Source organism: Plecotus auritus (genome assembly GCF_963455305.1).
Source record: "Plecotus auritus genome assembly, chromosome: 9".
NCBI lineage: Eukaryota > Metazoa > Chordata > Mammalia > Chiroptera > Vespertilionidae > Plecotus > Plecotus auritus.
The window spans coordinates 68,539,833-68,553,973 of record NC_137783.1 but is presented as its reverse complement, the minus strand read 5'-3'; the positions used below and the strand labels follow the sequence as shown (position 1 = coordinate 68,553,973).

The window sequence follows — 14,141 nt, the reverse complement described above, 5'->3', positions numbered from 1 at the left end:
GCCGCCCGATTGGTCCTGCATTCCAGCCCGAGAGATGGGAAGCAGATGGCGCAGGAGTGAGGAGGGGGCAACTGAGGAACCACAAGAACGTCCCTGCAGCCGGCCCCTCGGAGGGCTGGGGGCTGGGTCTCCAGAGAGCTGGTAGGCACGGGGCCTGGCGGCGCCCTCGATAAAGGTTAAAGCTCCCGCATCTTACCTGTCCGGAGGGAGCTGACACAACAGGTGTGATGCTGCTTCTTCAACAGCCAAGGGGGTTGGCAGCAGGAAGCAGGCCAGCGGGGCCCGGGTTAGTGGAGCTCCCAGCTCTGGGGCCGGGGCCTGGGGCTCTAGCCCTCACGGCCCCCTCTCCACTGTCAGCCTCCACCTCTCTGGACCCTCATCCCTAAGGCTCCTTGCCGCTCCACTGGCCAGGCCCGGATGCTGCTGCCGTCTTCTCGTGTGGCAGATGGCACAGTGGCAGCGGGAGCTGCAGGTGGACTTGAGCTGGACCCTCATGTCCTCCCTTGGGGGTCTTTTAAAAATATATATGTATCTATTGATTTCAGAGAGGAAGGGAGAGGGAGAGATAGAAACATCAATGGTGAGAATCACTGACCAGCTGCCTTCTGCACGCCCCACACTGGGGATCGAGCCCACAACCCGGGCCTGACCCCAATCAAACTGTGACCTCCTGCTCAACCACTGAGCCACACTGGCCGGGCTCCCTTGGGGCTCTTGCCTGATGGCAGGTTGGGGTTCCCTCAGCCTGGGTGTGGGGGCCCCTGCCAGGAAGGATGGGCACCACCACCCCAGGGGGCGGGGAAGGACATGAGCCAGCCAGCATTGTTTTAAACACTTTATTATAAAAAGTACATTTTTCAACCCATGAGTTTTTTCTTAATACAAGTAAAAGGGGGCGAGGCCAACACCCCCAGGTCGGAACCAGGAGGCTCTGTGGGGCGCCCCTGGGACCGAAGATGAAAATGGCGATGAGAAGCTGAGGCAAAGCTTGTGCATCGCACTCAGGGGAGGGGCCACTTCTCCAGGTTTTGTTTTCATTTATACAAAACAGAACACCTTTTGTGGGGCCAGGAACCCCATCCTTGCAGCAGGAGGAGGAGGAGCGGCAGCGAGGGGCAGGGCTCCTTGGCTGTGCACCAGGCGGAGGCAGCCAGGCCATAGGCGCCCTCACCCTGGGCTGGGGAGACCTCCCACTGCTCACAAGGAGGGGCCATGGGCCCCCCCCCCAACACCATCCCTGCTTCCTCCACTTGGCGGGTGGCAGGAGGAAGATGGCAACAGTGACCTGGGTACATGGAGGAGCTGGCAGAGGACACATGCCCAGGGCTGGTGCTCCTGGGAGCCTCTCTGCCCATTCCTCTGATGCCTGTGAGTGTGCAGGGCCTGTGCCTGGGCTGCCAGGGGTGTACGCGCCCCACATGCCCTGTGCCCGTGTGGGCATCCCCGCGCTGCGCTCTTCATATCCTTCTCCTATGAGCCTCGTGGTTCTGTTCCACGTTATAACAATATCAAAATCTTAAGAAAACAAGGTTCAGGGAGGCCAGGACAGGAGGGCACCCCCAGAGGCAGGATGACAGCGGGAGGTCTTGGCCCCCTGAATTCCAAGTTCATGTCATCTCCAGCCAGGAAGGGCCAGGGCTCAGCGGTGCTGGTGTCACAGGGAAATGCCCCCCCCCCCCGCCCCCCGCGCACCGCTGTGCCATCTCCCTGGGCCACAGCTCCCCGGGCCAGCTGGCTGTCTGGGCCCTGTAGCCGTGCCCAGCTCCCTGCAGACTCGGGCACAGAAAACCCCATCTCCCCAGGCCCTGGTGCGGACGCTGCCTCGTGTCCACTTTTGGCTGCGGGCAGCAGCTCTCCCGTGGGGAAGGTTGCAGCGGGCTCCCGGCGAGGCAGGGGGTCCCTTGTGGCCCATGCATGCGGCACAGGCACCATCATTTGTGCTTTGCTTGGGGGAGGGCGTGGAGGTGTCCTGGGAGACTCAGAGCTTTGGCTGGGCCCAGGGGCCTCCAAAGTCCATCATCAAGTGAGAAATAGGGGTGGCAGCGGTAGCATCGACAGAGGAGGAATCCTTTCAGTCTTATGGTTTCAAGGGGACAGAGAATGCCTCCACCAGGCAGCCCCCTGAGATTTCCCCCTGCCTGGGGTGAGGGAACTGGGTGTTGGAGTCACTGCCCATGGGATAGACATTGATGTCACATGGAGAAAGCCCCTCCCCTGGGGGCTAATCCTGCTGGGAGAAGCAGCCCATCCCTCCCTCCTTCCCTTCCTCTTCTCTGTGGCTGGAAAGACCCCAGAATTTTCTCCCCAACTGCATTCCATCCAGCACCCTCAATGCCGAGGAGAGGTTGGCCCCAGGGCTGCCATGGCTTCAGATCTCTGCTACGTGGCTACTGGGTGGTTGGTGGGATATGGGGGCCAGGTGAGGTTGGCCCAACTGCGGGGCCCAAAGTTGCCAGGAGCTGGCCAGGGGACCCATAGCAGCACCAGAGAGCGGAGAAATAGGGTTAGGGGGGCTCCCTCTGGAAGCCTAAGGAAGGGCAAGTGGTGCCTGGGGGGCACAGCCATCTGCCCCTCCTCCAAACACTTGCCATCCCATAGGGCTTGACACCTGGGCCAAGTTCACCAGAATCCAGTGGGCAGGTGTTACCCCGCCTCCCCACCCAAGGTCTCCCCACCTAGAGCCAGGGGCAGGGGCGGGCAGTGATGGGCAGAGGGAGGACCTGAGGCACTTTGAGGAGGGGACCAGGGGGCAGGGCGGGCCTTGCTCCTCTGTGGAGACCGGAGTGGGTGACTGACAGGAGCTCAGGCCTATGCACTCGGAACCTACAGCTCAGAGGCAGCTCTCCTAGATGCCCAGGGACAGCTGAGCAGGAAGGAGAGTGTGGGGAGCAGGAGCTTCGGATCAGTATCCCCTGCTCCCCCTCCCTCCTTGCACTTTCTGGCCTCAGTGGGCAAGGCGCTACCCACACCCTTCAGAGTCTGAGCTCCTCCCGCATGGCTCCCTGCCCCCATACCGTGCCCCCTCCACATCTGGACCCCCAACCCCGACCCCAAGAGAATCCGTTGCTAGAACTTGCTAGGTAAGAAAGAGACCCGAGGCTTCGTGCTGTACGGAGCAGTTTAGGGCCAGCCCGCGATCCTAGTGGGGAAGCATGGGGGTCTCATCCCAGCTGCCCCGCTGTGGGTGGGAAGGGGAGGAAGTGGGGGGCAGCCGTGGACCGTGTCCCACCTGGGGAAGGCTTGTGACCCCAGGGGTGTGCAGAAGCAGACACGAGTGGCATGTGTATATGGGTCCGTGTCTGTGTTGGCAGAGGTGAGTGGGGGTGTGGGCCCCCCTCTGTGGGGACAGACTGGGGTGGCTAGGAGGGTCACGTAGGATGAGGAAAATGCACCACCAAATGCACGTGCCCACGGCCCAGGGGCCTCGGTCTACTCGGGTCTAGATTGGTTCCAACCCCGGCCGCGTCCACTGGCACGGGGCCGGGCGCCCTCTTCGTGGGAACAGGGAGCAGCATCTGGGGGAGGCTTTTCCTTGGGGAGGCCCTTCGGCCCCTCCCAGTGGAGAACAGAGACATTCCAGTGTTGGGGTGGGGAGGGGACTCCCCGGGCCCTGGAGGGCTGGGTGCCCAGGTGCACAAGATAAGACCAGGCCCGGCTCACACACAGCGCAGAGGACACCGCCAGGGAGAGGAGGCGCAGCAACATCAAAGCCACAGAGAGGACACGCGGGGAGGGCGGGACGAGGGACCAGAACCAGGGCTCTGCCCATGGCCCGGGCAGCGGTGAGTCTCTGGGGGTCCTGGAGGATCGTGGGGGAGGGTAATGGGGGGTGTGCGGCTGGAGGAGGGCGCAGACAGGCTCTGGGAGGGACTACACGTACCACTCCTTCTTGGAAATGAAAGACCCATCGTTCTGAGAAACCATGTTCTCGGCCAAGTCCAGCTGCTCGGGGTCGTACTGGTAGCCCAGGGTCCGGTCTCCGTAGCTGTCCTGACAGGCCTGGGCCTCGTCCACCGTGAAGTAGGGCCGCTTGGCGTCCTCGTTGTATTTGGGGTGCGTGCCCCCTACCTTGCACTCGTGCCCCCCACCGCCCTCCTCCTCCTCCTCCTCTTCGTAGCTGCTGCCCCCCAGCGGGCCGGCCTTCTTCTCGTCGTCCGAGTCATCGGGGTACTGCAGGCTCTGGCCCAGTGGCGGGTGGTGCTGGGGGACGCCCGCCTTGCTGTAGCCGTTGCCATACACGTGCTTCTTGGTGCTGTAGTCGCCCTTGAAGGTGTGGCGGCGCCGGCGCAGGGCCAGCACGGTGCCCCCGACCACCAGGAGCACCAGCAGCACGCTCCCCACCACGCCCCCGATGATGGCCGTGGGCACCGGCCCGGCCCGCCGCCCGTGCTCTGGAGGAGACGGGGTGTAGGGGAATTCTGGGGGAGGAAGAGAGACGGGGGGACGGTCAGTGTCTGCTCGGTGGCAGGGGGTGGGGTAGGGGGAAGACCGGCCAGGGAGTGGGCCCAAGGTCCAGGGATAGACAACTCCAGCCCCACCCTCCCAGGCTGCAGTGTGACGCGAGGCAGAGGAAGCTGCGCAGCCCCAGGGCCTCTGTGCCTACCTCCTTGGCTGTGGCGCTGGCCCACCCTGACCCCGTGCCCACCGCTGTGTGACGGCCGTGACGCCCGTGGAGCAGGCTGCTGTTACTGCCCACGACACCGGGCAGCCCGCAGCTCAGGGCCCTGCCCGCAGCCACGGGCCATGATGCAGGGTGGGCTCTTGCATGTCCAGTCCGTGCCAATGTCACCACTGCCTCTCTGCCCACACCTGTGGTCCCGGGGGCCCCTGACTTCACCTGCTCCTAGAGCATAGGGGGCTGGCCCCACAGATGCCCAGCAAGTGCCAGAAACCAGGGCTGTGGCTCTGGGCTGTGGTCTGGCCTTGCAGGGCACGGTGGGGTAGAGGTGGGGTTAGAGGTGCTGCCAGCCTGGGCCCTGAGCATAGATGCTCAGCCAGGATGTGTAGGAACGGGCGTGTGAGCACGGGACTTGGTACTAAAGGTGACGCGGAGACAGAGGTCACCTGGGCACACGCCCCTGTGCCATGGCGAGCAGTGTGCCATGCTAATGTGGTGAGTGTGTGTAAGACAGGGTCACACTGAGGACAGAGTGGAGACAAGAGGCAGGAAAGGTAGGAAGAGGAGCAAGGAAGAGAGGCTGGGCAAGTGACTTTCTTGGCCTGTGGGGCCAGGTCAGAGGGCAGAGGGGCAGTTCCCAGCACCGCCACAGGGTGGCACCGGAGACCACGGCCAGCACGGGTCATGAGGTGCAGCGGGCAGGTCAGGGCACACCTGGAGGCTGGGGCCCTGGAGCATCCCTCCTTCCTGCAGGAGGAGGGTGAGTTTGGGCCTATGTCCTGGCCTTCGGGTGGGTCTCTGCCAGCTCACGCCCTGATTCAGCCTCACTCACTGCTGTGACCCTGCCCCTCCTCCCAGGAGGGCGGCCCCTGTGTGGTGCGGCTGTTGTCGGCAGCAGGGGTACCAGGGCAGAGATTCCAGGGTGGAAAAGTCCTTCCAAGGGCTCAGGCTGGAAGGGCCGCCCATGGGGAAGGAGGGTGCGGGCGGGGGTGGGGGGGGGACGTGCCCAGTCACAGGTGGAGGTGGGGCTACCCATGCCCTCCACAGGAGGAGTCGGCAGAGCTCCCGTCCCCATTGTGTCCTCCGTGCAGGTGCCCACATGGCTGCTCAGTGATTTTTATTTTTAAATCTAGTTTGTTTTTTGAAAATTGATTTCAGACAGGAAGGGAGAGGGAGAGAGAGAGAAACATCAATGATGAGAGGGAATCATGGATCGGCTGCCACCTACACGCCCCTAACCAGGGGATCGAGCCTGCAACCCAGTCATGTGCCCTGACCAGGAGTTGAACCCTGACCTCTTGGTTCAGAGGTCGATGTTCAACCCCTGAGCCAGGCCGGCCGGGCTGCCCAATGATCCTTTACTGAATATTTGTCCTCACTGCCCACGTCCAGAACAGCACCTCTGGAGCCTCAAGGTTGTTCTGGCCTCACACGTGCTCCCAACGAGGGGAGAGCTGCCTCCACGAGGGGCACCGAGGCAGTGGCCTCTTCCTGAACTTGCACCTGCCCGTGATCTTCCCCTGCCTGTGACCTTCCCCTGCCTGTGGCCTTCCCCTGCCTGTGACCACCCAATTCCCACCCAGGCTGGATGTTCTCTCTTTGCCTGCTCCCCTGTCACCCATCCACTCATCCTCCCGTCTATCCGTCCACCCAGCCACCTGGTCAGCAAGCGTGTGCCGAGCACCTACTTTGCTAGTGGTCACAGGGGACAGGACTCACAGATTCCCCAACTCGGCACTCTTGGAGACGATTTTTAGAGAGAGTGGGAGAAAGGGAGAGAAACATCGATGTGAAAGAGACACATCGATTGGTTGCCTCCCACAGGCACCCTGACCTGGGGCTGGGGAGGAGCCTACAACCGAGGTACATGCCCTTGACTGGAATCGAACCAGGGACCCTTAGGTCTGAAGGCTGACGCTCTATCCACTGAGCCAAACAGGCCAGGGCCCCAGAGAGCTTTCTGGACCAGGGGAACCCTGGTTGTGTTGGTTGTGTTAGGCCCAGGCCTGTGCAGAAGAGGAAGAATGGCTAAGATGACTCTAGCCCAGGGGTGGGCAAACTTTTTGACTCGAGGGCCACAATGGGTTCTTAAACTGGACCGGAGGGCCGGAACAAAAGCATGGATGGAGTGTTTGTGTGAACTAATATAAATTCAAAGTAAAGGAGAGGAGGGGAGAGCAAGAGAACCGGATAGAACAGCCGGATCCGGCCCACGGGCCGTAGTTTGCCCAAGGCTGCTCTAGCCCCACAGACTTGGGGGGGAAGATGCTACGTGGGGAGCCAGAGAGCAGTCGCTACAGGGCCTAATGCAGCCTGAGCGGGCTGCTTGCTGTGGAGAACCCGCCCACCCACTCTATCCCTCCAGCTGTCCTGCGCAGCCGCAGGCCCTGCCTCCATCGCTGCAGGGGGAGGGGAGGGGAGGGAGGGGTGAGCTTGGAGGGGAGGGAGGGCTCAGTGGGTCGCTGTGCTTGCTGGCGGGGGGGGGGGGGGGCAGGATCCAGCTGCAGCCCTCAAATCCTCTTACAAAGGGGCAGCGTGGCCCCCGACTCCTGACTGGCTGCAGCTTCCCCTCTGCATCCCTTCGGGGCCCTGGCTCCCTGATGGAGCTGGGTGGACTGCTGTGGGGGCTTCGGATGGGTTTGAGTAGAGGGAAGGGTTGGGGTATTCAGTCTGAATCTAGGATCTGGAGGAGGCTTGTGGTCAACAAGAATGTTTGGACTTGCTTCCCAAACCAACACAGACAGGCAGGAAGTGCTCGGCACCAGATTAGGCTAGGTCCTAGGACGCTGTGAGAACTACACCTCCCAGCATGCAGTGTGGCGGGCCAGGGACAGTGGGAAGGCCAGGGGTCAGACTCTGGGGAGCTCTTCCCTCCTCTGCAGCTGCAGCAGCTGAGCATCTGTCAGACCGCAAACAGGCCTCATCGAGTCCAAGGGGCACCGGGTCCTCCGAGGTGCAGGCACAGCTGCCTTCCCAGACACTGGGCACTGCCACCCGCCTGAGGAAGGACACCTGCCCCAGCCCAGCCGGGCCTGTTTACACACTCAGCACGCAGCTGCTCACCTGCTGCTGGCACATCTCCTCGCCCAGGGGCACCCCCACTCAGGACCCCGGGGCGCCCCTGCTCAGGACCGCTGCAGCAGCCTGGGTCTAAAAAGCACCTTGCCCATGGGGCATACCCTGTCACCTTCATGGGAAGTGGGTCGACCCCCTACACTCTGGGGCCTCCCTGCCCTGCTCTGGAAGTGGCCTGAACCCCCAGCCCAGGGGCCTAATTTGGCCTCTTTAGTTTGATCAGGGACATCCCTGAGCGCCCCTCCCACCCCAGCATCACCCCACAGGGAGAAGGGAGGGGAGCTCACCAGTTTGTTTTGTGACTTGCTCTCAGCAGGGCTCAGGCTCCGCCTCGTGGGGACCCCGGGGAGGTTATCTCCTCTGATCTGTCACCCCACGGCCCCAGTGCAGGCCCTCACTGCTCCTTGCGGCATCCACAGCGCCTCCCAAATGCTTGGTTGGAATCAGCCCTGCCACTGCCTCTCAGGGAACCTGCAGGCTCCCCTTGGCCAGAGAGAGAAAGCCCCTCCTTCTGTTTCCTCCCACACACTCCCCCCAGGAGACCTCCCCACCTCTGTCCATGCACTCATCCTTGTAGGAACAACTAAAATACCACCTCTTCCGGGACCCGGGACCTAGAGAATCCTGTGCCAAAGCATGTGTGTGTGGTGGTGCAATGGCCAGGGACACATGCCCTGCGGCCCACCTTCTGTCCATCCTGGCCCCACTGCTCTCCATCCCTCTGCACAGGCACCAGGCTTCGCTGCTCCCCGAGCAGACAGGAGAACGAAATGTGAGCTCCCACCTCTCCATGTCCTCACACATTCCCTCCAGGCCAGCCAGGCTTGGGCCAGGGCAGGGCTGTGCCTCAGTGGCCCTGGGGAATGTGACAGGCACCAGCTGGTGCAGGGTGAAGATTGGGGGGCTGCTGCTTAGAGATTGCCTTGAGCCCAGCCAGCGTGGCTCAGTGGTTGAATGTTGATCTATGAACCAGGAGGTCATGATTCGATTCCCGGTCAGGGCACATGCCCGGGTTGTGGGCTCCATCCCCAGTAGGGGGCGTGCAAAAGGCAGCTGATCATGATTCTCTCTCGTCATGATGTTTCTATCTCTCTCTCCCTCTCACTTCCTCTCTGAAATCAATAAAAATATTAAAAGAAAAAAAGAAATTGCTGTGAGCATAAGCACACTCAGCTGGGCAAAGGTGTGGGTGCCAGCTGAGACCGCCTCTCAGGATGGCAGCTAGTGGCCCTGGGCCCTCGCTGGTTCAGGGAGTGCTGCGTTCCGGGGCTCTGGCCTGACCAGCTGCAGAACAGGGTCCCTCTGCCAGCTGCTCACCACCCGGTGTCTCAGTTACCACCCTGCCCCCCCTCGATCTCCAGGGCACAGCCCGCCCACCTGGCCTAGAGGATGACCCAGGAGACAGCAACCTCCACAGCTGCCTCCCTCCTTCCTTCCCTCTGCTCTGTCCCCAGGGCCCGGAGGTGCCCACCGGCCTCCCCTCCTCGATCTGGTGTGGCTTCCTGATGAACAGCGAGCGCTCATGGGCGCTGGGCATCCTCTGGGGTGCTGGGCAAAGGGTGGCCTGAGTCCTGCCCACCGTGTCTCTGGGCTGAGCAGCACCACAAACCAGGTAGGGCCTCAGGCTGGTCCGTGCGGCTGGGGACCAGGGCCGCCGAGAGGAAGCTGCTGGGCTTCGTGGCCTCCTCCCAGATCTTGTAACCCATGGTTTCCCTGGAGCGCCCTGGAGGGAGGGGGCGCAGCACTGTGGGAGGGGTGGGCCACCTGGGGAAGGTACACCGGGCGGGAGCACCGCCTCGTGCCAGGCAGTGAGTGCAGGTTGGTGTGACCATCAGAAGCCCGAGGTCTCCATATAAAGCCAAGGGAGCTGAGGCTCAGAGGCGAAGGACTAGTTCAAGGCCATAGCCAGAAGGGCCCGTATGTGAACACACTCGGGCCAAGTCTGTACCCCCATATGGCCAGCCTCTCGCTGGGGTGGTCAGGCTCCCTCATGACAACCCCTCACCCTTGCTGCCCCCAGCGCCCAGGCCAGCGCCCAGCTCCTGCGAGGCCTCGCCGAGCTCTGCTCACTCTCTCCAGGAAGGGAGGGGTGCAGGACTGGCCTCCCTTTGCCAGCCTTTGGGAGCCCTGAACCCTGGCCTGGAGGGGTATGCCCTCCCAAAGCAGCCTGGAGGCCAACGGCAGGGAATGGAAGAAAAGAGCAAGTGGCTCCCCCTGCACCCCGAGAGGTGAGACAGCCCGGCCCTAGGTCGAGATGGGCTTAGTGTAGCCACAGCTGCTCTTCCTGCAGCTGGGCCCCAATACACCAACAAGGCCACCCCTCCTCACAGGCTCAGAGCTCATGGTCCTCAGGTTGGCCCAGCCCTGCCCTGGGCCCCGTACCTCCACCCACGCACTCGTCCCTGAGACACACCCGCGATGCCACTCTCTGCCGCGCTCACATCCTGCACCAGCTGAGGCACAAGCTGAAGACACATCCTGCTCCGCCTGCTAGGCTGATGGCACTCTCCCCGCTGCTGCCTGTTTCTATCGTTCCCGTGACAACGAGGACGGGTCGAGATGACCATGGAGGGCGGCCGCTTATAGGCAGGTAGGTCTGTGCTGTCCTTAGCCTGTCTTTGGTGTAATTCTGACACTTCACGGCACCTCGTATTTTCCCCATTTTACAGATCCCGCCCTCCTGACATGGAAGCCTCGCTCCTTCTCATCCCTGTGAGGTCGCAGAGCCTCCCAGCCCACGTCCTCCCTTTGCTCCAAAAGGTCTGGAGGCCGACCCCCCTCGTCTGCATTGACAGAGAGAAATGCAGGGAGAATATCAGTTCAGTGGCAGGGCCCACACACCACCCTGGCTCTGGGCAACCTCCTTGCTCTCCCTCCAGTATCCCTGCAGAGGTCGGCCTCCTCTTCCAGGCAGGCCTCCTCCTTCAGCACATGGGAGCTCCCTGAACCCCAGAGACAGAGCTTGGAGATTAGCTCCATCACAACCCCCCTCCCCCAAGCTGGCCTCCCATGGTGGCTGCTGCTGGCAGACCCCAGGTGGACACTCACACCCGACCACAAGCAGCTCTGCTGTGAACAGCACTTATTTCCTCCTCCTGCTTGGGGCCTCCCCGACTGTCTCTCACACAGCCATAAACGGAGGAAAGAGAAAGGCCAGGGTTCCCGGAGAATGGGAGATGCAGGAAAAGGAGGCACAAGCTTCCTGTGACAAAGCAACCGGAAGGCGGGGGGCGGGCGGCAGTGGAGGAGCAGTGGGGGTGGGGTTGGGGGTGGGGGCAGGGAGGGTGCAGCTTCCCACCTGTGATGTTGACCTCCACCTGGCCTGAGCGGGTGCCGATGGGATTGGTGGCCTCACAGACGTAGGTCCCCATCAGGCTGTAGTCGATAGGTCCCCTGAAGAAGAGGGTTCTGTTCTGGGCCTCCACGCCCCTGGGCAGAGAGCCGTTCAGCCTGCGGGTGGAGACGCGGCTGGGTCAGGACTCTCCGGCCACACCTGGCACCAGCCCAGCCCAGCCCAGCCCAGCCCAGCCTTCTCCGCAGTGAGCAGGGAGGGTCTGGCTTGGAAGGAGTCAAAGGAGAACCACCACCATTGCTTGCATCGGCAGCTTTCTGTGACCCAGCCTTGCACACTGATTGTCACTGCACCACAATGCGGACGCCACAGGTGGGTGTGAGTCCCACTGGACAGGTGAGGGCCCTGAGGGTCAAGGCCAAGGAAACTGCTCTAAGTGGCAGGACTGGAGCTTGAGCCAGCTCTCTGGATGCCTGCCCGGCGCTCTTTCTAATACTTGTAGTTCCTGATTGTTGACCTGGTTTCCTGCGTAGCTGGTTAACCACACACGTCTGGGCTCTCACCCCAGCTCCACTGAAGCTCGACCACTGGGGCCATGGCCTGGGGATCTGTATTTTTAAAAAATATGTATTTTTGTTGATTTCAGAGAGGAGGGGAGAGGGAGAGAGATAGAAACATCAATGATGAGAATCATGGATCAGCTGCCTCCTTCAAGCCCCACACTAGGATGGAGCCTGCAACCTGGGCATATGCCCTGACCAGGAATCGAACCCTGACCTCCTGGTTCCTAGGTTGATGCTCAACCCCTGTGCCACGCTGGGGGGCTGGCCATCTACATTTTAACAAGCTACTTGGGTAAGGAGACGTGACTCAGGCTTAGGAGTTGTTCCATTTCCCTCTCTGTGTTCTTGCTGGGTATGTCACAGGCCTGGATGTTTCTGGAACATAGGGACCTTCCTTCCTCTTGCTCCCCAAGGCCACAGAGCAATTACCCTGTGGGATTCCACAGCTGCGGCCTATGGACATGGAACTGGTGAGCAGGCCCCACTCACTCACACCTTCGGAAGCACTTCCGGTTTCAGGAGGTGGAGGGTGATGGCAGGGGCCCAGTGCCCGCTCCCTCCTAGAAGAGAATGTGGAGCCCTGGCTGGTGTGGCTCAGTGGATAGAGTGTCGGCCTGCGGACTGAAGGGTCCAGGTTCGATTCCCGGTCAGAGCACATGCCCGGGTCGTGGGCTTGATCCCCAGTCGGGGGCCTGCAGGAGGCAGCAGATCCATGATTCCCTCTCATCACTGATGTTTCTCTCTCTCACTCTCCCTTCCTCTTTGAAATCAATAAAAACATATTTTAAAAAATAGTAAATGTGTTTAAAAAAAGAAATAGATGTAGATGTAATCTAGACAGCCGTCTCTGTGCACTGTGCCCGGCTCCTCCTCGGCCACCCTACCCCATCTCTCTGTGCCCCACAGCCTTTCTCCAGGAGAGCTGGCTGTGGTACTGGGGCCACTGGAGGGAAAAGAGCCTCTGAGGGCCAGGCCTGAGGCCCGCGAAGCCAGGAGAGGGACAACGGGACGTGGAATGAGCCCTCTGAACACAGGAGCTCTGGGCTGACTGTGGCCTCCCTGCGAATCTGGGGGTGCTGGAGAAGGAACAGGAGTAGAGAAAGGTCTGGAAGGCTTCAGAAAGCCAGCTTTCCTGGGGACACCGGACAGAAATAAATGCGGGGGCTGGGGTGGCAGTGACTCAGACTGAGTAACCCACGGAAAAGGGCAGCATCATTAGCAGCAGAGGGGGCAGGTCACAAGGTGAGCCCCTCTAGTTGACCGGTCTGTCCCACTGACCAACGCTGTGGACAGGTACTTGCTGCCATGGAGCAATATTGACAGCATAGCACCAGCTGAAAGGCAGCATAGAGCAACATGTCACTCGGGCCTCTCATAGCCCATTCCCCTTCTCACCAAGAAACCCGAGGCTAGACCTGAATTTCCTCCCTGGCTCAAGGTCCTGGGGTTGGGTGGGGCCCCTCTGTGACCACCCAGGCACCCCAAGGCGACGGGCTGGCCCCGCGCACTCACGTGGTCCAGTGGTATTCGGTGGCTGGGGGGTTAGCGTCAGCTTTGCAGGTGAGCTTCACATCCATCCGCTGCAGGTACCAATTCCCATCAAACCCTTCGATGGTCACCTCAGGCTCATCTGTGGCCAAAAGAACGAGGTCAGAGGAGCAGGACGTGAGGCCAGGGGCCCCCAGACAGTGAAGGGGTGGCATCGACAATGACACGGAACCAGCCAGAGAGGGAAGCGTGAGGGGTGGTAAGCTCACAGAAGCAACAAGGGGAATAAAGGAGGAGAGGAAGGGTGAGCAAAGGGAGGCGATGGGGAAGAGAAGAGGGGACAAATCACCCCCAGAAAGAGAAAAGGAGGAGGAAGAAGGAGAGGGGAGAGGGAAGAAGGAAGGGTAGAGGTGGGGAGGGAAGAAAGGGGGCCGGGAGGGTGACAGGAGAAGGGAGGCCTGGGGAGGGCGGGGCGGGAAGGGACGGTGCCCTCTCGGGAGGCCCGCCCGCCGCACCTGCCCCCGCTCACACTGCACACGGACGGTGATGCTTTCCCGGAAGCGGTCCAGGTGGTAGTTGACGATGCAGGCCAGGGGCTGCAGGTGGGCCTCCCGGCCGGGCACCAGGCGGTAGCGGCTGACAACGGTCACCGTGCCATTGGGGTTCCGGACCTCCTGGTACTCAGCCTCCCCCTTCAGCCGCGTTTCCCAGGACAGCACGCCGGGCGGCTTCCCATTGGCTGAGGTGCAGGTGGCCACCAGGACTTTCTCATCCTGCCCCTTCTCGGCACGAAGCGCAGCATGGCTGCTCTCGATCCAGTTGGTGGGTTTGGCTGCGGGAAGTGGAGGGAGCCATGGGCCTGGCTCTCATGCCCGGTCAGAGAGGCCCGGGCGGGGATGCCCTTGCCTGGCCTTGCTCAGGTCTCCGTGGCTGTCCCATCGCTGTGCCCAGGCACCCCTCCCAGGACTCTGCATGGCCGACCTCATTCCACCATCTGCACCCCCTCGGGCAGGCCCAGGCCTTCTGGGAGGCGTGCCATGATCCAGGCCATGGCTCCAGCAGCCCTCTCTTTCCCAGGGAGTCTGAGGCTCTGCACGCCTCCTGC

General features: G+C 61.7%; 1 protein-coding gene across 1 annotated transcript in view; it reads right to left on the bottom strand.

The window, feature by feature from the left end:
* Positions 1-3,108: 3,108 nt before the first annotated feature.
* Positions 3,109-14,141, bottom strand: part of NECTIN1 (nectin cell adhesion molecule 1) — a 65,387-nt gene continuing 54,354 nt past the window's right edge. The window contains exons 3-6 of the mRNA XM_080688456.1: positions 13,566-13,868; positions 13,061-13,178; positions 10,992-11,143; positions 3,109-4,418 (exon numbers count right to left, since the gene is read on the bottom strand). Of these exons, the coding sequence (XP_080544582.1) occupies positions 3,871-4,418; positions 10,992-11,143; positions 13,061-13,178; positions 13,566-13,868 (1,121 nt within the window). The 3' untranslated portion in view covers positions 3,109-3,870. The remainder of the gene's footprint in view (positions 4,419-10,991; positions 11,144-13,060; positions 13,179-13,565; positions 13,869-14,141) is intronic.